The sequence below is a fragment of the Bombina bombina genome, chromosome 10, assembly GCF_027579735.1.
Source record: "Bombina bombina isolate aBomBom1 chromosome 10, aBomBom1.pri, whole genome shotgun sequence".
Classification (NCBI taxonomy): Eukaryota; Metazoa; Chordata; class Amphibia; order Anura; family Bombinatoridae; genus Bombina; species Bombina bombina.
In genome coordinates, this window is record NC_069508.1 from 162,822,575 (window position 1) to 162,846,930 (window position 24,356).

At 41.8% G+C, this 24,356-nt stretch overlaps 1 protein-coding gene across 1 annotated transcript in view; it reads right to left on the bottom strand.

Moving 5' to 3' along the window:
- Window positions 1-870: 870 nt before the first annotated feature.
- Window positions 871-24,356, bottom strand: part of SHISAL2A (shisa like 2A) — a 113,212-nt gene continuing 89,726 nt past the window's right edge. The window contains exon 3 of the mRNA XM_053693999.1: window positions 871-1,055. Within this exon, the coding sequence (XP_053549974.1) occupies window positions 871-1,055 (185 nt within the window). The remainder of the gene's footprint in view (window positions 1,056-24,356) is intronic.

Sequence of the window (24,356 nt, forward strand, 5' to 3'; positions counted from 1 at the left end):
ACTCATACCTATTATAATAACTATTACAGGTATACAGGATTGCAGAGTCCCTTTTTAATCAGTTACTTATAACAGGAGGTAGATATGCCAGCAGCCATAAAGTCCAAATTCTTAAAATGTTATATTCAGCTCCTATTATTTTATTTGTGAGTGGTAATAAGATATCTTTGTGTTAATCAATCAGCCCTGAATCCTAATAAAATGAAGCTAAATTCATTTTTTTTCCCTTTTGTTCTATTTGCCAATCAATATGGTAGAGGTAACACACATGATATCTAGCTGACTTCCTAAAGACTCAAGGAATAGAATCATTTTGCATGCGCCATGCGAGGGCAGGGGGTTGGCACCATTTAAGTTAGCAGTTGGCATATGTGCTGGTATTTGGTGGCAGCTGAGGACAGATAAGCACACAGAAAAAAAAAGTCTGGTAAATTAGCACAGACCGCATGTCTGAATTTTAGTCTATTCCCAGGTGAAGTCATATAAAATACATATCCTGAATCAGCCATAAAACAATGGTTTTCAGTCAGTCAGAGCTCATCCTGTATGGCATTATTCCACAAGAATGTGTCACATTAACACGTTATCTGCCAGGCTGAGTGCTACCAATTAAAAAGCCATTCTAGTACTACCTTTGGGCTCTGATTGTTTGCAACCTAAACTTTGAAGCAAGGTTGACAAGTCCTGTACCCTCACCACATATGTGTCTCTGCAAACTCTGCTTTTGTGCAAACTCATGATTTTTTTGTATTGATACTGCAGTGGATGCAACAAGTAATTAGTCACATCTAAATTGTAAGCTCCCCGGGCAAGATGTCCATTTGTATGACATTCGTCGAAAGATTAAAATGCATGTTACTTTAAATGAGGTCAGGTAGCCCCTTGCACATTGATAGTTGTCACTGTGGCTAGGAAACACCTCTGGAACAGTCTGTCAGGATCCTGGGGCTGATTATCACAGTCTAGTTTATGGTTCAGGAAATGTCTTTTGAACCCATTAGGAGCTGCTGATTGGCTGGATCTGCTGGGTCCTTCCAGAGAGCTCTGCTCTGTTCCTGCGAAGATAAAAATGAATCAGTGTATGATTGCAGCATTATTGCCCTATGTGACATCATTACAATATTTTACATCATGTTGGTGCATGGTGTGACATCACTGCTGTCATTTCACTGCTCAGCGGGGCATACTGTTTTCTGTAACATTACAGCTTGGTGAGACATCAGTGCTCTATATGACATCACAAGTGAGATGTCACTGCTCTATATAGCTTACTGTTTATCAGGTAGATTACGAGTTTTACGTTACAGTTTTTAACGCTGAAAAAATGGCAATTTCAGTGTAATAACAGTAACGCAGCTATTGCGAGTCATATTGGTATAGCTATACCGCAAGCATTTTAGCCTGTAACGCAACGGCCATTCCGCACTAAAAAAAATGATGCTTTTGCGTGGGATTTTCATAGCGCTGGTATTACAGGTTGTGTGGTGAGGCTAAAAAGCTTGCGTTACAGCCTATACCGACACAATCCATACCGTCATCTGAAACCAGTATTATGAGTTTTGCACCACAAAAATGTTTCATAAAACTCATAACTAAAGTGTTACAAAGTACACTAACACCTATAAACTACTTATTAACCTCTAAACTGCCACCCTCCCGCATAGCAAACACTATCTCAAACTTATTAACCCCTAATCTGCCGCTCCCAACATCGCCGACACTAATACAAATTATTAACCCCTATTTCAGCACCACTCCCCGGCATCACCGCCACTATAATAAAGTTATTAACCCCTATTCTGCCACTCCCCGACATCACTGCCACTATAATAAAGTTATTAACCCCTAAACCTCTGGCCTCCCACATCTCTGCAACTAAATAAACCTATTAACCCCTAAACATCCAGCCTCCCACATCTCTGCCACTAAATAAACATATTAGCCCCTAAACTGCTGGCCCCCCACATCGCAAAACACTAAACTAAACTATTAACCCCTAAACCTAACACCCCCTAACTTTAAATCAAAATTACAATATAACTATATTTAAATAATTCAAAACTCACCTGTGAAATAAAAATAAACCTAACATTAAACTATAAATTAACCTAGCCTTACTATTCTAATAAAAAAATCTAAAAATCTAAAATTACAAAAAATAATAAACACTAAATTTAGAAAAATAAAAAACTCTAAGCTTACAAAAAATAATAAACTAAATTATCAAAAATAAGCCCTATAAAATAAAAAAGCCCCTCCAAAATAAAAACACCCCCTAGCCTACAATAAACTACCAATAGCCCTTAAAATGGCCTTTTGTAGGGCATTGCCCTAAGTTAAACAGCTCTTTTACCTGTAAAAAAAGGTAAAGCCCCCCCCCAACAGTAAAACCCGCCACCCAACCAACCCCCAAAATAAAAAAACCTAGCTCTAAAAATAAAATAAGCTACCCATTGCCCCTAAAGGGGCATTTGTATGGGCATTGCCCTTAAAAGGGCATTCAGGTCTTTTTCATTGCCCTTAAAAGGGCATTTAGCTCTTTTTCAAAAGCCCAAATCCTAATCTGAAAAAAAACCAAAAAAAACCTTACACTAACCCCAGAATATCTACTCACAGTTGCTGAAGTCTGGACATCCAGGCGGCGAGAAGTCTTTATCCATGTTGCGACATCTTCATCTATCGCGGGGGCGTCTACTATCTTCATCCCGGCGGAGCGGCGAAGACATCCAGTGCAGAGTGTCCTCTTCATACAGTCCCCGCCGTACACTGAAGCTTCAAAGCAAGGTAGCCGTTTTAAAATGGCGTACCTTGCATTCCTATTGGCTGATTTGATTCTTCAAATTCAAATCAGTCAATAGGATGAGAACTTCTAAAATCCTATTGGCTGTTCAAAACAGCCAATAGGATGAGAGCTACTGAAATCCTATTGGCTGTTCAAATCAGCCAATAGGATTTTAGTAGCTCTCATCCTATTGGTTGTTTTGAACAGCCAATAGGATTTTAGAAGCTCTCGTCCTATTAGCTGTTTTGAACAGGCAATAGGATTTTAGAAGCTCTTGTCCTATTGGCTGATTTGAATTTGAAGAATCAAATCAGCCAATAGGAATGCAAGGTACGCCATTTTGAGACAGCTACCTTGCACTGAAGCTTCAGTGTACGGCGGGGACTATATGAAGAGGACCTTCCGTACTGGATTGTCTTCGCCCGCTCTGCACCACGCCGAGCCACCGGGATGAAGATAGAAGACGCCCCCGCAATGGATGAAGATGTCGCCACCTGAATGAAGACTTCTTGCCACCTGGATGTCTAGACTTCAGCAACCATGAGTAGATATTCCGGGGTTAGTGCTAAGTATTTTTTTATTTTTTGGGGTGTTTTTTTTTTCAGATTAAAGTTTGGGCTTTTGAAAAAGAGCTAAATGCCCTTTTAAGGGCAATGAAAAAGACCTGAATGTCCTTTTAAGGGCAATGCCCATACAAATGTCCCTTTAGGGGCAATGGGTAGTTTAGGATTTTTTTAGAGTTAGGTTATTTTATTTTGGGGGGTTGGTTGGGTGGGTGGTGGGTTTTACTGTTGGGAGGACTTTGTATTTTTTTTACAGGTAAAAGAGCTGTTTAACTTAGGGCAATGCCCTACAAAAGATCCTTTGAAGGGCTATTGGTAGTTTATTGTAGGCTAGGGGGTGTTTTTATTTTGGGGGGGCTTTTTTATTTTTTTATAGGGCTATTAGATTAGGTGTAATTGTTTTTATTTTTGATAACTTCGTTTATTATTTTTTGTAAGCTTAATTTTAGATTTTTTTATTTTTTTCGTAGTGTTAGGTTTTTTTACATTTGAAATTTAGATTTTTTTAATTGGTAGTTTTTTTATTTTATTAGAATTATTATGTTAGGTTAATTTATAATTTAGACTTAGGTTTTTTTTATTTCACAGGTAAGTTTTTATTTATTTGAATATAGTTATATTATAATTTTAATTTAAAGTTAAGGGGGTGTTAGGTTTAGGGGTCAATAGTGTTATTTAGTGTTTTGTGCTTTGAGGGTGGCCGGCGGTTTAGGGGTTAATAGGTTTATTTTGTTGTGGAGATGTGGGAGGCCGGCGGTTTAGGGGTTAATAGGTTTATTTAGTTGCGGAGATGTGGGAGGTCAGAGATTTAGGGGTAGGGTGACCATATTGCCGCTTTAAAAAGGGACACATATGAAAAATGCATATGTCATGGCTGTTTTCAGGGCTGTTTATTTTTGTATAAGAACCCTGACATATGTTTTTTTCATATGTGTCTCTTTTTAAAGCGGCAATATGGTCACCCTATTTAGGGGTTAATAGGTTTATTTAGTTGCGGAGATGTTGGAGGCCGGAGGTTTAGGGGTTAATAAGTTTATTTAGTTGCGGAGATGTGGGAGGCCGGAGGTTTAGGGGTTAATAACTTTATTATAGTGCCGGTGATGTCGGGGAGCGGCGGATTAGGGGTTAATCATTTTTTTAAGTGTCGGCGATGTGGGGAGCGGCAGATTAGGGGTTAATAACTTTATTTAGGTGTCAGCTATGTCAGGGGGTTAGATTAGGGGTGTTTAGACTTGGGGTTTATGTTAGGGTGTTAGGTTTAAACGTAACTTTTTTTCCCCCATAGACATCAGTGGGGTTGCGTTACGGAGATTTTTCATTCCGCCATCGCAGGTGTTAGCTTTTTTTCTAACATTCTCTCCCCATGGATGTCTAAGGGGGAAAGCGTGCATGAGCACGTCAAAGCAGCCCTTGGATTTTGTGCGCTATGGAGCTTATCGCCACCATATCGCATGCACAAGGAGGCTTTTCAGTAACTCGTAATGGCAACGCTATGGAAGGTGAAATAATGCAACTTTTTGGCGTTAGTTTCGCACCCTGTTTAGTGCAAAGCTCATAATCTAGGCGATTGTGAGATATTTCTGCACTAGTGTGACTTCACTGCTCTATAGCACATGAGTGGTGTGATGTCACTGCTCTGTATGGCACTACCTGCTTAAGTAATGACATCACTGCTGAGTTAAATTAATGTTCTCTTTACAAATGTACAAACTGTTCTATTTAACCATCACTATAGAATTCAAAAAGAGCATCCAGCTACATACTGCTCAATACATACAATCACATAGCCAAGTACTTTATGAATAAGTCTGTCAGCAAACATACACAAGTGATAATAAATGTCAGATCTAAACCACTATAGATAAATTACAATAGATATCAAAATAATTATTAGACTTGTGCGTGACGGAAAAATTTGTTTTGGTTCGTTTCAGACCAATTCAGATTTTTTTCGAATTTCATTTTTGGATCGATTCGAATTCGGATACATTCAAATGCATTTGTTTCGGATTTGAATAAATTTGGATGTATTCAGTTCGGATTCGATTCGTAAATTCGGAAGTTCGGTATGTGTTAGGTGGGATGTGCTGTGTATTAGACTAGTATTATGTACTGTATATTAGGTGTAACCCATCTGAATCAACATAAGTGCCAACCTCACAGGTACCAGATACACAATATACAACCGAGCTAGCAGAGGTATATAACCTAATATACAGTACATAATACTAGTGTAATACACATCACATCCCACCTAAGTACCAACCTCACAGGTACCAGCTACATAATGTGCCCTGCACAGAGCTAGCAGAATGATATAACCTAATATACTGTACAATACTACTGTAATTGTAATTAGTCCATGGCCATTCGAATGCAACAAATAAATCCGAACTAATTTGGATTTATTCGGTACAAATGCATTCAGATTAGTTACATTTCGTTGCTAGGGTAATTCGGAAATTTAAATCGATTCGATGCTCCGAATTTAACAAATTTGTCTGAATTTCGATTTGGAACGAAACGAAACGCACATGTCTAATAATTATAGATAGATGACAATAGGTAACTAAGTCACTAGAGGGTGCATATATATATATATATATATATAGTCTCAGTAAGCTGTAGCTATTTTTTCATCTCCCCCTCTGAAAAAAAAGTACGAAAAATTTTAATAGTCTTTAATTTATTATTAATTTTTTTTGTTAAACAAATATTTTTTTCTGATTTCAAACAGTGACTACAATAAATGTGTTTAAGTTGTATAGGGATGAATACAGAAGTGGTGATATGATAAAGTCAACTAGATTAAAATGGCATATATCATACAGTATATCAGTGATTAAGCATTGAACTGTAAATCAGTAAATAAAGGGATATAAAACCCCAAAACGTTCTTGTGGGATTCACACAGAACAAACCATTTTTTAAAAAGTTTCCAATTTACTTCTATTATCAAATTTGCTTTGTTCCCATGATATTCTTTGTTGGAGAGATACCTAGGTAGACATCCGGAGCCCTACATGGCAGGAAATAGAGCTGCCATATAGTGATCTTGCAAATAGATAACATTATTGCAAAACGGCTGCCTTATAGTGCTCCAGAAATAAGCTGGCTTAAAAGCTTACATCCTTGTTGTGCTACAAAAGATACCAAGAGAACGAAGAAAAATTGATAATAGAAGTAAATTAAAAAGTTGTTTGAAATTGATGCTCTGAATCATGAAAGAAACATTTTGGGTTTCATGTTCCTTTAAGAATTGCATTGCAAACCATCTCTAAACAAAATACGTGTTTTAAAAACTTTTGGTTTTTAATTTGGCAAAGAAACTGTGCCTAGCATTGACATTTCAGAGTAGCTTAGGGATCCATCACTTGAAAAACCTGGTGGATTTCATGTTCTTTGTCTGTTTTTCTGTTTTGCCAATCAGTGGTTACCCCTCTAGAAGTCAGTGTGACATGTGAGACTCACTGTAGCATTGCCCTATACACAGATAATCTCAGTATAACTGCAGTATGCACTCCTGGTCTGCTGTCCCTCTGGGGGTGACATGTGAGACTCACTGTAGCATTGCCCTATACACAGACAATCTCAGTATAACTGCAGTATGCACTCCTGGTCTGCTGTCCAGGGCCGGCGTTTTGTAATAGGCAGCTTAGGCTACCGCCTTAGGGCGCATTAGCAGGGGGGCGCTCAAGAGCAGCAGTGCATTTGCTGATTAATTTGCTGCTCAAAAAAAAAAAATTTTAAGTATTTTTTTTTTTACCACCCCCCCCAGCCCCCCCCCCCAGCCCCCCCCCCTGCCGACCGCAACATGAATGATTATGATTATAACATGTGTTGTGAATAATTTGAACAACTTCATCTTCAAGATTCACTGACACTGATCGATCGTTATAACAGGAAGTTGCCTATGCCTAAGTTCAGGCGCCAGTTGCTAAGTTGCGGCGCGGCGCAGCGCAGCACACACAGCCTCTCTGAGTGGCTGACTGAAGTCTGACTGACAGGCTGCCCGTCCAACCACCTGGTGACGTCACGTCACTTGACTGAGTGAGAGAGGGAACGTGACACAGGCAGCCTGAGCCAGCCACGTGAGGAGAGAGCCCGCTCGTGCTGCGCAGTTCACATCACCTGAGAAGAAGACCAGTCACCTCACCAGCCCAGCACAGCAGGCAGAGGGACTGGGAGCGCCGAGCGGACAACAACTTGAGAGTGAGAGTGAGACAAGTCGACACTCAACACAGTGACAGAAGACGTTCAAGTTACGGTAGGAGGATTTAGCCTATTTAGGAGGAGAATGGAGATATTTATATTTATATAATTTATATAAGCAGCCAGTCCATAAGCATATAAGCCTTACATTCAGTTCAGGATTGGATCATTTGGAATTAGGTTAGGTCGGTGGAGGATTATGAAAAAATAATAATAATCAATCATAATGGATATGGATGATGCATCATGTCATGCTGGCTGAGCCTGCTGGGGTCTGGGATGATGGATGGTCTGGATGGGGTTAGTAGTGTGAGTCGTGAGACAGTGTGATCATGACATGTTGTGTTGTTATTATGTATGTTAATTAAATTGTATAAAAAAATAAATATAAGATATGATGATGGTGGGGGACCGCCGGGGGGGGGGGGGTGCAGGCCCAGTCTACTAGTCTAGTGGTAACAGTCAGTCTGACTAAGACAGAGTGCAGCAGCAGGCAGCAGCACAGGACAGGACAGAGTCACAGTCAGAGAGTTAATTAAATTGTAAAATATATAAATATATCATATGATGATGGTGGGGGACCGGGGGTGCAGGCCCAGCCGCCCAGTCTACTAGTAGTAACAGTCAGTCTGACTAAGACAGAGTGCAGCAGCAGCAGCACAGGACAGGACAGAGTCACAGAGAGTTAATTAAATTGTATAAAATAAATATCATATGATGATGGTGGGGGACAGGGGGGGGTGCAGGCCCAGTCTACTACTAGTAGTAACAGTCAGTCTGACTAAGACAGAGTGCAGCAGCAGCAGCACAGGACAGAGTCCAGAACAGGACAGTAGGAATTTAGGATTATTTGGAGGATGATGGATCATTTGGAATTGGAAGGAATTAGGAAAAAAAATTCATAATCATTTATTCATGATGGATGCATGTCATGCTGGATCTGGATGGGTTAGTTAGTGAAGTCATGTGCATGGATGTGTGATCATGATGATGATCATGGGGGGGGACCGTGGGGGGGGGGGTGCAGCCCGTGGGATCTACTAGTCAGTCTGACTGAGTCTGAGAGTGAGTGGTCAGTGGAACTGTCACTGAGGTGAGGTCACGGTGAGGTTGGAAACTTGGAAGCTCAAGCCTGACACAGACAGAGACAGTCACCTGACCTAACCCAGACCACCAGTCCTACAGTTCATCACATTTCAAACAGTAACTAACCTAACACTACACAGTCAGTCAGTGACTGACTCACCACCGACTGTCTGTGAGACCCCAACAATGCATGCATGCATGATGCAGTAGTGTGGTGTCCACCGTGTCCTTAATTTATTAACTCAAAAATCTCTTGGCAGCAGTTGGCTTCATAAATAAACTGGCACTGGCAGACAGTTTACACATGGTACACACCCTGTCTTCATTATACTTTTTTATATTAAATGAATATATGTTGTTAGGTATAAAAAGAGATTGGAAAACATTAGAAAAAAATAATAAGTACAATGGCCCTTTAACAGTATAGCATGTCATTTATACATGGCTTTCTTTTGCTAAGACCTTGCATTTTCTGAGTTTCCAAGAGGTTGGTGATATTGTCTGGGTTTTTTGGTGGGGGGGGGGGGGCGTCCAAATGCACCTTCGCCTGTGTAGACAAAAATCCTTGCACCGGCCCTGCTGCTGTCCCTCTGGGGGTGACATGTGAGACTCACTGTAGCATTGCCCTATACACAGATAATCTCAGTATAACTGCAGTATGCACTCCTGGTCTCCTGTCTCTTTGGGTTTCACATGTGAGACTCACTGTAGCATTGCCCTATACACAGATAATCTCAGTATAACTGCAGTATGCACTCCTGGTCTGCTGTCCCTCTGGGGGTGACATGTGAGACTCACTGTAGCATTGCCCTATACACAGATAATCTCAGTATAACTGCAGTATGCACTCCTGGACTCCTGTCTCTCTGGGGGTGACATGTGAGACTCACTGTAGCATTACCTTATACACAGACAATCTCAGTATAGCTACAGTATGCACTCCTGGTCTCCTGTCCCCCTGGGGGTGACATGTGAGACTCACTGTAGCATTTCCCTATACACAGATAATCTCAGTATAACTGCAGTATACACTCCTGGTCTCCTGTCTCTTTGGGTTTCACATGTGAGACTCACTGTAGCATTGCCCTATACACAGATAATCTCAGTATAACTGCAGTATGCACTCCTGGTCTGCTGTCCCTCTGGGGGTGACATGTAAGACTCACTGTAGCATTGCCCTATACACAGATAATCTCAGTATAACTGCAGTATGCACTCCTGGTCTGCTGTCCCTCTGGGGGTGACATGTGAGACTCACTGTAGCATTGCCCTATACACAGATAATCTCAGTATAAATGCAGTATGCACTCCTGGTCTCCTGTTCCTCTGGGGTGACATGTGAGACTCACTGTAGCATTGCCCTATACACAGATAATCTCAGTATAACTGCAGTATGCACTCCTGGTCTCCTGTTCCTCTGGGGTGACATGTGAGACTCACTGTAGCATTGCCCTATACACAGACAATCTCAGTATAACTGCAGTATGCACTCCTGGTCTCCTGTCCCTCCACGGGTGACATGTGAGACTCACTGTAGCATTGCCCTATACACAGACAATCTCAGTATAACTGCAGTATGCACTCCTGGTCTCCTGTCCCTCTACGGGTGACATGTGAGACTCACTGTAGCATTGCTCTATACACAGACAATCTCAGTATAACTGCAGTATGCACTCCTGGTTTCCTGTCCTTCTAATGGGTGACATGTGAGACTCACTGTAACATTACCTTATACAAAGACAATCTCAGTATAACTGCAGTATGCACTCCTGGTCTCTGGGGGTCACATGTGAGACTCACTGTAGCATTGCCCTATACACAGACAATCTCAGTATAACTGCAGTATGCACTCCTGGTCTCCTGTCCCTCTATGGGTGACATGTGAGACTCACTGTAGAATTGCCCTATACACAGACAATCTCAGTATAACTGCAGTATGCACTCCTGGTCTCTGGGGGTCACATGTGAGACTCACTGTAGCATTGCCCTATACACAGACAATCTCAGTATAACTGCAGTATGCACTCCTGGTCTCCTGTCCCTCTACGGGTGACATGTGAGACTCACTGTAGCATTGCTCTATACACAGACAATCTCAGTATAACTGCAGTATGCACTCCTGGTTTCCTGTCCTTCTAATGGGTGACATGTGAGACTCACTGTAGCATTACCTTATACAAAGACAATCTCTGTATAAATGCAGTATGCACTCCTGGTCTCTGGGGGTCACATGTGAGACTCACTGTAGCATTGCCCTATACACAGACAATCTCAGTATAACTGCAGTATGCACTCCTGGTCTCCTGTCCTTCTAATGGGTTACATGTGAGACTCACTGTAGCATTGCCCTATACACAGACAATCTCAGTATAACTGCAGAATGTACTCCTGTCCCTCTAGGGCTGACATGTGAGACTCACTGCAGCATTGCCCTATACACAGACAATCTCAGTATAACTGCAGTATGCACTCCTGGTCTCCTGTCCCTCTAATGGGTGACATGTGAGACTCACTGTAGCATTGCCCTATACACAGACAATCTCAGTATAGCTACAGTATGCACTCCTGGTCTCCTGTCCCTCTGGGAGTGACATGTGAGACTTACTGTAGCATTGCCTTATACACAGACAATCTCAGTATAACGGCAGTATGCACTCCTGGTCTCCTGTCCCTCCAATGGGTGACATGTTAGACTCACTGTAGCATTGCCTTATACACAGACAATCTCAGTATAGCTACAGTATGCACTCCTGGTCTCCTGTCCCTCTGGGGGTGACATGTGAGACTCACTGTAGTATTGCCCTATACACAGACAATCTCAGTATAACTGCAGTATGCACTCCTGGTCTCCTGTCCCTCTAATGGGTGACATGTGAGACTCACTGTAGCATTGTCCTATACACAGACAATCTATGTATAGCTGCAGTATGTACTCCTGGTCTCCTGTCCTTCTGGGAGGTGACATGTGACACTCACTGTAGCATTACCTTAAACACAGACAATCTCAGTATAGCTGCAGTATGCACTCCTGGACTCCTGTCTCTCTGGGAGGTGACATGTGACACTCACTGTAGCATTACCTTATACACAGACAATCTCAGTATAGCTGCAGTATGCACTCCTGGACTCCTGTCCCTCTGGGGGGTGAGATGTGAGACTCACTGTAGCATTGCCCTATATACAGACAATCTCAATATAGCTACAGTATGCACTCCTGGTCTCCTGTCCCTCTGGGGGTGACATGTGATACTCACTGTAGCATTGCCCTATACACAGACAATCTCAGTATAGCTGCAGTATGCACTCTTGGTCTCCTGTCCCTCTAGGGGTGACATGTGAGACTCACTGTAGCATTGCCCTATACACAGATAATCTCAGTATAACTGCAGTATGCACTCCTGGTCTCCTGTCCCTCTAGGGGGTGACATGTGAGACTCACTGTAGCATTGCCCTATACACAGATAATCTCAGTATAGCTACAGTATGCACTCCTGGTCTCCTGTCCCTCTGGGGGTGACATGTGATACTCACTGTAGCATTGCCCTATACACAGACAATCTCAGTATAACTGCAGTATGCACTCCTTGACCCCTGTCCCTCTAATGGGTGACATGTGAGACTCACTGTAGCATTACCTTATACACAGACAATCTCAGTATAGCTGCAGTATGCACTCCTGGACTCCTGTCCCTCTGGGAGGTGACATGTGACACTCACTGTAGCATTACCTTATACACAGACAATCTCAGTATAGCTGCAGTATGCACTCCTGGACTCCTGTCCCTCTGGGGGGTGAGATGTGAGACTCACTGTAGCATTGCCCTATACACAGACAATCTCAGTATAACTGCAGTATGCACTCCTGGTCTCCTGTCCCTCTGGGGGGTGACATGTGAGACTCACTGTAGCATTGCCTTATCTCAGTATAGCTGCAGTATGCACTCCTGGTCTCCTGTCCCTCTGGGGGGGTGACATGTTAGACTCACTGTAGCATTGCCCTATACACAGACAATCTCAGTATAACTGCAGTATGCACTCCTGGTCTCCTGTCCCTCTAATGGGTGACATGTGAGACTCACTGTAGCATTGCCCTATACACAGACAATCTCAGTATAACTGCAGTATGCACTCCTGGTCTGCTTAACCTCTGAGGTGACATGTGACCCTCACTGTAGCATTACCCTATAAACAGATAATCTCAGTATAACTGCAGTATGCACTCCTGGTCTTCTGTCCCTATAAGGGTGGGAGTTGATATGTGAGACTTACTGTAGCAATGCTCTATACACAGACAATCTCAGTTTAACTGCAGTATGCACTCCTGGTCTCCTGTCCCTCTGGGAGGTGACATGTGAGATTCACTGTAGCATTGCCTTATACACAGACAATCTCAGTATAGCTGCAGTATGCACTCCTAGTCTCCTGTACCTCTGAGGGGGGGACATGTGAGATTCACTGTAGCATTACCTTATACACAGACAATCTCAGTATAGCTACAGTATGCACTCCTAGTCTCCTGTCCCTCTGGGGGGTGACATGTGAGACTCACTGTAGCATTGCCTTATACACAGACAATCTCAGTATAGCTGCAGTATGCACTCCTGGTCTCCTGTCCCTCTGAGGGGGGACATGTGAGATTCACTGTAGCATTACCTTATACACAGACAATCTCAGTATAGCTACAGTATGCACTCCTAGTCTCCTGTCCCTCTAGGGGTTGACATGTGAGACTCACTGTAGCATTGCCCTATACACAGACAATCTCAGTATAACTGCAGTATGTACTCCTGGTCTCTTGTCCCTCTGGGGGGTGACATGTGAGACTCAATGTAGCATTACCTGATACACAGACAATCTCAGGATAACTAAAGTATACACTCCTTGTCTCCTGTCCCTCTAGGAGTGACATGTGAGATTGGGTTACTATTTTGTATATGTTAGCATGTTCTGGTTTACAGATGGGTTACTATTTTGCATATGTTAGCGTCACGTGTTCTGGTTTATAGATGGGTCACTATTTTGCATATATTAGTGTGTTTGGGTTTATAAATGGGTCACTATTTTGTATATGTTAGCGTGTTCTGGTTTATAGATGGGTTACTATTTTGCATATTAAGTAAAAAGGAAGGTTGTGGGAGGCGCCAAAGGTAGTTAAAAAACTAATTATTCCTTAAAACTATAAATATATATATATATATGTATACAAGATTAACCAACCTAATTATTAAATGATCTGGGGCCCCATCCGATATGCAGCGTTGTCCGCAAAAGCCGGTGATGCCGGTTTTTGCGGGGTTTAGTATCACATATACGGCGTAGCATACAACTTACGCCCGTATATTTCACCCGTCGCCCGCAATTCTTACTCCCATAGGCTAACATGGGACAGCGTCGTAAATCGGTATCAAATATCCAGCGCAAGGCCTTACGTGGCGAAAATGGAGAAATCTTACTCCATTTTCACCTCGCCATAAAATGCAGCCGTAGCAGTATGGGAGCACCATAACTCCCTAAAATGCCTTCCAAAAAAGTTCAATCCGATTGGCTGATTGGATCAGCCAATATAATGTGAGGTCAATTCTATTGGCTGATCCGATCAGCCAATCGGATTGAACTTCAATCCGATTGGCTGTTTAAATCAACCAATCGGATTTTTCCTACCTTAATTCCGATTGGCTGATAGAATCCTATCAGCCAATCAGAATTCGAGGGACGCCATCGTGGATGACGTCATTTAAAGGAACCGTCATTCGTCGTTAGTCTGTCGTGCTGGAAGGATGCTCCGCACCGGAGGTCTTCAAGATGGAGCCGCTCTTCGTCAGATGGATGAAGATAGAAGATGCCGCTTGGATAAAGACGTCTGCCGGTCCAGATGTCCTCTTCTGCCCGGATAGGATGAAGACTTCTGCCGGTCCGGATGTCCTCTTCTGCCCCATCGGATGAAGACTTCTGCCCGGATCGGATGACCACTGGTGCCCGGCTGGGTGAAGACGGCTCAAGGTAGGGTGATCTTCAATGGGGTAGTGTTAGGCTTTTTTAAGGGGGGATCGGGTGGGTTTTAGAGTAGGGGTGTGTGGGTGGTGGGTTGTAATGTTGGGGGGGATTGTTCTTTTTTTTTACAGGTAAAAGAGCTGATTACTTTGGGGCAATGCCCTGCAAAAGGCCCTTTTAAGGGCTATTTGTAATTTAGTATAGGGTAGGGCATTTTATTATTTTGTTTTTTTTTAATTTTATTAGGGGGCTTAGATTAGGTCTAATTAGTTTAAACTTCTTGTAAAAATTTTTTTTTTGTTCTGTAATTTAGTTTGTTTTTTTTACTATAGTTTATTTTATTTAATTGTATTTTATTTTAGCTAATTGTAGTTAATTAATTTAATTTATTTATTGATAGTGTAGTGTTAGGTGTATTTGTAACTTAGGTTAGGATTTATTTTACAGGTAATTTTGTAATTATTTTAACTAGGTAGCTATTAAATAGTTATTAACTAATTAATAGCTATTGTACCTAGTTAAAATAAATACAAAGTTCCCTGTAAAATAAAAATAAATCCTAAAATAGCTACAATGTAATTATTAATTATATTGTAGCTATCTTAGGGTTTATTTTATAGGTAAGTATTTAGTTTTAAATAGGAATACTTTAGTTATTAATAGTAATATTATTTAGATTTATTTAAATAATAATTAAGTTAGGGGGTGTTAGGGTTAGGTTTAGGGGTTAATACTTTAATAGGTGTATTGCGTTGTGGGCTATGGCGGTTTAGGGGTTAATACTTTAATAGGTGTATTGTGTTGTGGGCTATGGCAGTTTAGGGGTTAATAATTTAGTTATTACTTGCGGTGTGGGCTATGGTGGTTTAGGGGTTAATACATTTATTATTAGGAGTGAGAGGGGGGATTGTGGGTATAGGGGTATATGTGTCGGGATTATTTTTGGGAGGCGTGTTAGACAGTTACGGGATATTTAAGATTTTAGTTAGTTTTCTTAGGCGCCGGCAGTTTCTAAAGTGCCGTAAGTCACTAGCGACTCCAGAAATTTGTAGATACGCTCATTTCTGGACATCGCTAGTTTATCCGACTTATGGCACTTTAGGAACTGCCGGCGGGGTATATGTAATACCCCGATGTGCGAGGTGAAATTACGGGCGGCGCGGGTTCCCTCGCTTGCGCCGAAAACTACGCTGTATATCGGATCGCCAAGTATGAGACTCCAAATAATATACTTTAGTCAGTTTAGCATTACACAAAATTTTAATATGTATAAAAATACATATAAAAATACAAGTTACTATTTTGCATATTTTAGCGTGTTCTGGTTTATAGATGGGTTACTATTTTGCATATGTTAGCGTGTTCTGGTTTATAGATGGGAAACTTTTTTCATTTTAATCCACTTGTTTTAAAAGGCATTTTTGCAGTCTGTGATTGTAGCAGAGAGCGACCGGTAATTTGGACGAGCATAAAATTGAATTCCTATAATTCCACAATTTTTCAGCGAGGTATTAATTTCAGCAGCAGATTTTACTGAATATTGGCCAGTCTATTTCATTGAATAATTTTCAATCCTTCAGAGACTTTCCGGTTAGAGTCTGCCTTGCATATTACTGCTAATTACTAATTATGTGGCATCACCTGCGTGAGAGGGCCATTTATATGTTTATACGACATCACATGAGCTTATAGTGGCACAGGTGAGAACAGGGGTTTCTGGGAGTTAAAGGGCAGCAAATAAGCCAGAGAAATGCAAGAATGACAGCCATGTGACAGCTCAAGCACAGATATAATTAGTTAAAATGCTGAAGCATGTACAAGACCTTGAATAAAACACGTAATGGAAACCATAACAAAGCCTTAATAAAAAAAACTATTATGGGCTGTTATTTGCTTTTCTTAAGTGGTTTAGAAATAACAAATAAACAAAGACTTACGTCTGGGAACCTAAGACCTGTCTGAAGTGAATCTGACTTTTTTTAAAAACAATTACAAAAACAAAACAGTAAATGCATTCTCAGCTGATCCAGAGACCCTCGGCATTCTGTCTGATTCTCTCAGTTAAAGGGACAGTCTAGTCAAAATTAAACTTTCATGATTCAGATAGAGCATGCAATCTTAAACAACTTTCCAATTTACTTTTATCATTACATTTGCTTTGTTCTCTTGGTATTCTTTGTTGAAAGCTAAACCTAGGTAGGCTCATATGCTAATATCTAAGCCCTTGAAGGCCAAACCTTATTTCAATGCATTTGACTGTGTTTCTGCAGAGGCTTAGATACAATGTAATCACAGAGGAAAAAAGTATATTAAAGGAACAATAAAGTCATCATTAGACATTCATGATTTAGACAGGATTTACCATTTTAAACAACTTTCCAATTTACGTCTATTATTTAATTTGTTTCCCCCTCTTGTTATTCTTTGCTGAAAGGTTTATCTAGGTAAGCTCAGGAGTAGCAAAGAACCTAGGTTCTAGCTGCTGATTGGTGGCTGCACATATATACCCATTGTCATTGGCTCACCCATGTGTTCAATTACAAACCAGTTTTGCGTTGCTGCTTCTTCAACAAATGATACCAAGAGAATGACGCTAATTTGATAAGAGAAGTAAACTGGAAAGTTGTTTAAAATTGTATGTTCTACCTAAATCATGAAATAAACATTTTGGGTTTCATGTCTCTTTAATATAATCGTGTTGGTTATGCAAAACTAGGGAATGGGTAATAAAGGCTAAATCTATCTTTAAAAAAAGAAAAATTCTGGCGTAGACTGTCTAAGCAAGATTGCGCCTTTTCGACTGTTTTTTATTGAGAGAGAACAAGCGTTCATGCACACTAAGGGGTAGATTTATCAAGCACAGGATGCTGCAATCTACCCACAAAGTTTCCAGCTCACCAGAAACTTAAGTTAAGAAGCAGCGGTCGAAAGACTGCTCCTTAACTCATTCGCCACCTCAGAGATGGAGGGCAGGAATCATCCTGGTCAGATACGGTCGGAATGATTGACACCGCTGATTGGCAGTGAATGTGAATGTGCAATGATAAATGCCGACAGTGTATGCTAGAGCGAATCACATCTGCCCGCAAGTTGATAAATCGGTTCCTTAGTCCAAATTTTTTCTCAAGAGTGTGTTTTAAAGTACTTGCACCTGCATTAATGAGCTCCCAGTCCGAAATGCTTTATCTAGTTTACAACTTCAATAATGTGGGTGCAAGTACTTTAAAATGCACTCTTGTGAATTAGTTTGGACTTGGCATGGAGGCTTGGGGGGCGATTTATCAAGGGCCGAATGGCCCCTGATGCAGTTATGAAGCAGCGGTCTTATGACCTCTGCTCCATAATTGATCTGCTGCCTCTCAGGCTGCGGCCTGCAATCCATCCAATCCTATACAATCGGGTTGATTGAGACCCCCTGCTAGCGGCTGTAAAATCTGCAGGGGGCGGCATTGCACAAGCAGTTCACCAGAACTGCTTGTGCGATGTTAAATGCTGGCAGCGTATGCTGTCGGCATTGAGCGTATCATGTCGGACAGACAATGATAAATCGGCCCCTCGTTCTCTTTAAAAACCCATTCACGAGACACAATTTTGATTAAGGGTCTCCTAGGCAGATACAATGTAGCAAGGCAGCAGGTTCAATACTTACAGTTAAAGAATTTTAAAATCCACCAAAAGAAAATATTATGGGCCCTATTTGTCAAAGTTTCAACTGAAAACTTGCTATAATTAAGCATCAAATTATGCACAAAATATATTAATTAAAGTTATCATGTTGTGAAAATGATTTAAGTTCTGTTGTGGCGATCTGTTGTGGGGGCTGTCTGAGTGTGTGTGTGTGGGGGGCCTGTCTGAGTGTGTGTGCGTGTGGGGGCTGTCTGAGTGTGTATGTTGTGGGGGCTGTCTGAGTGTGTGTATGTGTGGGGGCTGTCTGAGTGTGTGTGGGGGCTGTCTGAGTGTGTGTGGGGTCTGTTTGAGTGTGTGTGTGGGGTGGGGGCTGTCTGAGTGTGTGTGTGGGGGGGGGGCTGTCTGAGTGTGTGTGTGGGGGGCTGTCTGAGTGTGTATGTGTGTGGGGGCTGTCTGAGTGTGTGTGTGTGTGGGGGCTGTCTGAGTGTGTATGTGTATGGGGGCTGTCTGAGTGTGTGTGTGGGGGGGGCTGTCTGAGTGTGTGTGGGGGCTGTCTGAGTGTGTGTGTGGGGTGGGGGCTGTCTGAGTGTGTGTGGGGGGCTGTCTGAGTGTGTGTGTGTGTGGGGGGCTGTCTGAGTGTGTGTGGGGGCGGGGGCTATGGGGGCTGTGTGTGTGGGGATGTATGTGTATATAAGTATCTCTGTGTGTGTATTATATCTGTGCACTGTGTTTGTGTGGTACAGTGCATTGCCCCATTTCTTTTAAGTATTTTTTTGTTCTGGGTAGAGGCCCCGCGCTGTCTTTCTGCCTAGGGACCTGCACTTGCTGAGGCAGCCCTGGCATCTCTGTAATGTTCTTGTTATAATAAGAAAACACATAAAAATAAGGCACAGTTCAACTCCACTGTTCCTAATTGTCAGCATAATTCTTCATTATATAATAAACCGTTGTTCCAATATTACAAATGGTATATTGCAATATATACAATGTTATAGTGCTCCACTTTATTGGATTTATATATTTTTTTAATTTAAAATGTTGTGCATTACTTTAAATTATTTTTCTCCCATTGTTTTTATTTGTAAAAAACGGCGGGGGCGGAGATTGGGCGGGGTTGGGGCAGAGATTGGGTGGGTTGGGGGCGGGGTTTTGGAGCGGAGATTGGGCGGGTTGGGGGCGGGGATAAAGGGGGGCCCCATTATGTCATCCTGCCTTGGGCCCCGCAATGGCTAGGAATGCACCCAAAACTAGAGGGAAGTGGTAAATAACCTCAGAAGTGAAAGTTAAAAGTGACCATATAGCAAATGAGAAATGGTGCACAGTCTGCCCATCCTGACAACGTAAATGATGCATTCAGATGGTTTAGTAGTGGTGCGGATGGACATGGATTACAATAGGTTCCTTTGAAAGTCATGATTAAGCAATCCCCTTTTAAAACCCAATTTAAATAATGCTGTTATGACAATCAAAACTTTTTGAGTGTTACTTTAAATCAAATATCAAAAATAAAAAGTAAAAACATGCCTTTTGTAGATGTTTGTGTTCTGAACTGGCTATAGAAGTATATACATCATGACAAGATGCCTATGGCATTCATAGGGTTAATCAGTGTTGTGATTACAATAGGTTAATGTCACATGTAAATGAGTATTTGCCTTGAACAGTGAAAACATGGGTTCATGAATAGAGCTTTTCTGTAGCATTAGGAGCTGTGAATGGGCTATTGTATGAGTTAATTTTGGAAGACATCCCAGTTTCTATTTCTAAAACAGGTACTTAAAGGGATAGGAAACTCCAAAAAAATTATTATTTAAAATAATAATAAATTAACATGAGACTTTGTAATATGCACCTATTAAATATTTTAAAGGGTTTATGTGTATTTTTATATTAAAACTAATATTGCTGCTGTCACGGATACCAGGCTGCCAAGGCTACCCCCACCCCAACCCCCTACTACCTGGCTAACTCCTTTTTACTTTAGATTTGGTCCATTCATGGCTTATGTGATCTCTCAGACTCTTCCTATTACTTGTTTTGTGGTTTGTACATCCTCACAGAAGAGCTGATCTCTGACCGACTAATCCCTTTCTGGCTGGCCAGGCTCCTGGAACTGTCGGTCCACCTCACCACCCCGGACACCCGCTAACCTATTCCCAAAGGTTGCTCCAGCGGACCTTTGCCCCAGAGCTCTGCTTTTTTTGGGATTGGTACCCCCTAGGGAGGGCAAGAGGTGGGGTGATTGCCGGAAGAGAGCTCCCTTGGGAACTTGGGGTTTCAGACCCCCCTACAATCCCAACTTCCCCTGGCTTCTCTGGTGTATGTTTGATCAACTGCTGCTCCGGCCCCCAGCAACGGATTATGTAGTTTTTTTAATGTGGCATCTGGGGACCGAGGGCTTTCCAACAACATCTTGGAAGTACCGCCGCTCACCCGGGATCACCCTGGAATCACTACCTCTGTACCACTGGGACTCTATGGGACTACGGATACTATGCCGGTTGCCAGCCTGTCTGGAGGGGCGGGAATGGTGGGAGATCTAGGGGTCAGATACAACGCTTATCAATGTGAGCTGGGTGTATATAAGTGTGTGTGTTTCACAATAAAGTATGTTCTTGTTTCAACTGAATACTGGTTCTGTCTGGTTATTTGGGTGGGCTCTGGCTATAATCACTTTTCTCCGCTCTATAGCTACGAGTTCCAGAGACAGGAAGGACCCTCCTGGCAGAGCTACTCAGTCGGGGTAGCCGGTGTCCAACACAACTGGTTGACAGCAGTGGGATGCTTCCGTCTAACTGGAAAATCTAAACCACCAATTAAGCTCGGGGGCAAGTCGCCGGCAACAAGTACAAAGCAGCATTCATCGCCGAAATGATGGAAGGTGATCAAGATAGCCGGCTAGTGAGCCTGGCAGCAGACGGAGCAGTGACCGGCTCAGTAAGACATCAACCAGGGGGAAAGCCATGTCCAATATTAAGAGGGAGATCCAGTGGCGACTGGTTCTCTATGGGACCATCCCACCAGAATAGGTTATCACCCGGATAATCGCAGATGCCACCCGCCTCTGAATGTTGGAGGTCCAGAAGTCTATGGGGGGAGCCGTGCCAGTCACTCTCCAGCCTCCTCCCCCGAAAAGAAAACTACCACATGAGGCATTCCACGCCTATAAAGAAGAAGATGAGGAGGTAGACAGATACCCAAGGGTTTGAGACGCAATGCAAACTGCAGGGCATTGCCAGTGTCGATCGAGTCACCCTCCTGATCAGAGAGTTATTAGGGCAAGCCATTGAGACCTTCCACACTGTTCCCTCGGAGGACATAAAGAACTATGACCGGGTGAAGGAGCGCATCCTAGCCCGGTATGCTATCACGCCGGAGGCTGACTGGCTGAAGTTTTGGGGACTCAGGAGACAAGAGGGGCAGCCTTTCACAGAGTGGACACACCAGTTCACCCGCTCCTTGCCAAGTAACCACCCTGGCCAAAGCCACCCAGCTCATTCTGCTCGAGCACTTCTATGATCACTCCCTACTGGAGGTATGAGAGTTGGTCAGGGATTGGAAGCCCGAGACAGCCAACTAAGCCGCCATCCTGGCTGACCAGTTCCTGGATGATCGGCGTCAGGCACGACCTGAGCCTCGCCCGGTGAGCTGCTCCACTATAGCCTCCGCTCGCCCACCGGTGGCTCCTAGGTACCCCCAGACCCAACAGGCACCCTCTGTCAGCATTTGGTTTGTAACTACACCTTTAACACCAGATCTCCTCCCCAAAGTGAATCCTATTTAAGTCCACATTTCCCAGGAATCATTGCTTGATTATTAAAGTGTGTTAGGTGACTTCAACTTAGTCTCTCTAACTTCATCCTGAATTGAGCCAAACCAAAGCCTAAACTTTAAACTCTAAATTGGGTTTCATCAAATCTTATATCCCTCTGTCCTGTGGGAATTTACTAGAGTAACTATAACTTTTATATTTCTCTAATTAGGAAGCTAAACCTTTTGCTTCCAACAGCCAACAGTAGCTGCAGCTCTTTGCCGATACAGGCTGTGAACGGACGCTCATCCAACAGCTGACGTCATCTCCGGTTTCAGTGAAACAACTGCGCAGCACGCCAGAGTCGGTAATCTCGCTGATCACACTGAATGCTGCTCTCCTGTCTCCACCTAAAGTCGATCGGATCTCTGTGTATCAAGTAAGACTTGCAAACTCTCTCAAATCTATACTTTGAAAGGTATGTGCACCAACGATTATTTATAGCATGCTGGAACCAAATCTAATAGTAATGCATTACTGAATTAACTTTGTTTATATCATCCTGTGACTCAAATCTCTTTCATTCAATTACAAATCGAGTGTCTTATCTTTGGATTATAAAATACCAGAAAACCAATATCTAAGATTTTGTTCTCATTCATAAACATTAAGCATTTTATCAGATTATAACATTCAAAGCTCTACAGGTCATTTTATTCACTGAACCACCAATTATTATAATCTGTGTCTGAAACCATATATTATTATTACTGTTTATTGTCATTTACATTTCTTTTGACATCTGTCATTTTTCACATCATAATATTGAGATTATCACAACTAATGAGTTATTTAGTTTGTGACTTTAACTACAAATCATTTAGTAATTATGTATTCATACATGAACCTAATATCTAAGCCATGGTATTATGGAGATTATGAATGCAAACATTTACTTAAATAATAAATACATATAAAACTTTGTAAATATATATTTCTTTAGACCTAGTTATCACAGAATAATCAAGCCTGAAAAAATAAATAATTAATCTTAGCTACATATTTCCAGGTATAACATGGATCCTGTTGAAATGGCTAACCAAATCTCCTCACTAAACCAGAAAGTGGAAATATTGGCCCAAGGTTTAACTGAAATAAAAAATGAAAACAGCACACTAAAAAGAATACTTAATGAATTTGTCACGCAAAAAGCTAATGAGACTCCAGAACCTCAGGTTAACCCCCCAATACCATTTTCTGGTGATCGCACGAAATTTTGTGAGTTTAAGAATGCTTGTATTCTATTATTTACTCTAAAACCACGAACCTACCGAACTGATAAGATTAAAGTTTTCACTACCATCTCCTACCTCTCTGGAGAGCCCAGAGCATGGGCAGACAGATTTCTAGAAACAGAAGATCCTATACTAAATTCCCTGGAAAGCTTTTTTCAAACAATGGCTGTACTTTATGATGACATAAATAAACAGCAAACCGCCGAACACAGATTAAGATCACTCAAACAAGGAAAAAGACCAGTGGAAGATTACATAGCGGATTTTCAGCTATGGGCCACGGATTCGGAGTGGAACTCAGTAAGTCTAAAAAAACAGTTCCGTCTAGGTTTATCTGAACATCTTAAAGATGAACTTTCCAGAGTCGATTTCCCGGAAAGCTTGGAATCTTTAATCAAGTTGTGCATAGCCATGGATAGGAGATATCGCGAAAGGAAGACTGAAAAACATCATTTTGAAAGCACACCCAAAAGATCTTTTCAATCTTATCAAGAAAAGTCCCACTCAACACCTGTACCAATGGAAATAGGTACCATTGGCGGACCTCTTAGTTTTGAAGAAAAACAAAGGAGAAGATCCGCTAATCTTTGCCTCTATTGTGCAAATAAAGATCACGATGTAGCTTCGTGTCCTGTCCTCTCTCGACAAAAGAAGGGTAAGTTGACACTTAACTATACATCTAAAAAATTTAAAGACCCTTCTTACCTGTCAATAACATTGTCTTTACAGTGGGACAGTCTGCAACTTCAGAACGAAGCCATTATTGATTCCGGAGCTGATGGTATATTCCTTGATGAATCTATAGTGAAACAAAATAAAATACCTATTCTGCAGAAATCTTCTACTGTCTTTGTAAGGGTAATAGATGGCACTCAGATTTTAAAGGGACCTATCACTCATCACACAATACCATTGTTAACCATCACACCAGATGGGCATAAAGAGTTTTTAACATATGATATAATTCCTAGTTCAATTCATCCCATAATACTTGGGTTACCATGGTTACAAAAACATAACCCATCAATAGATTGGACCCAAAATGTAAT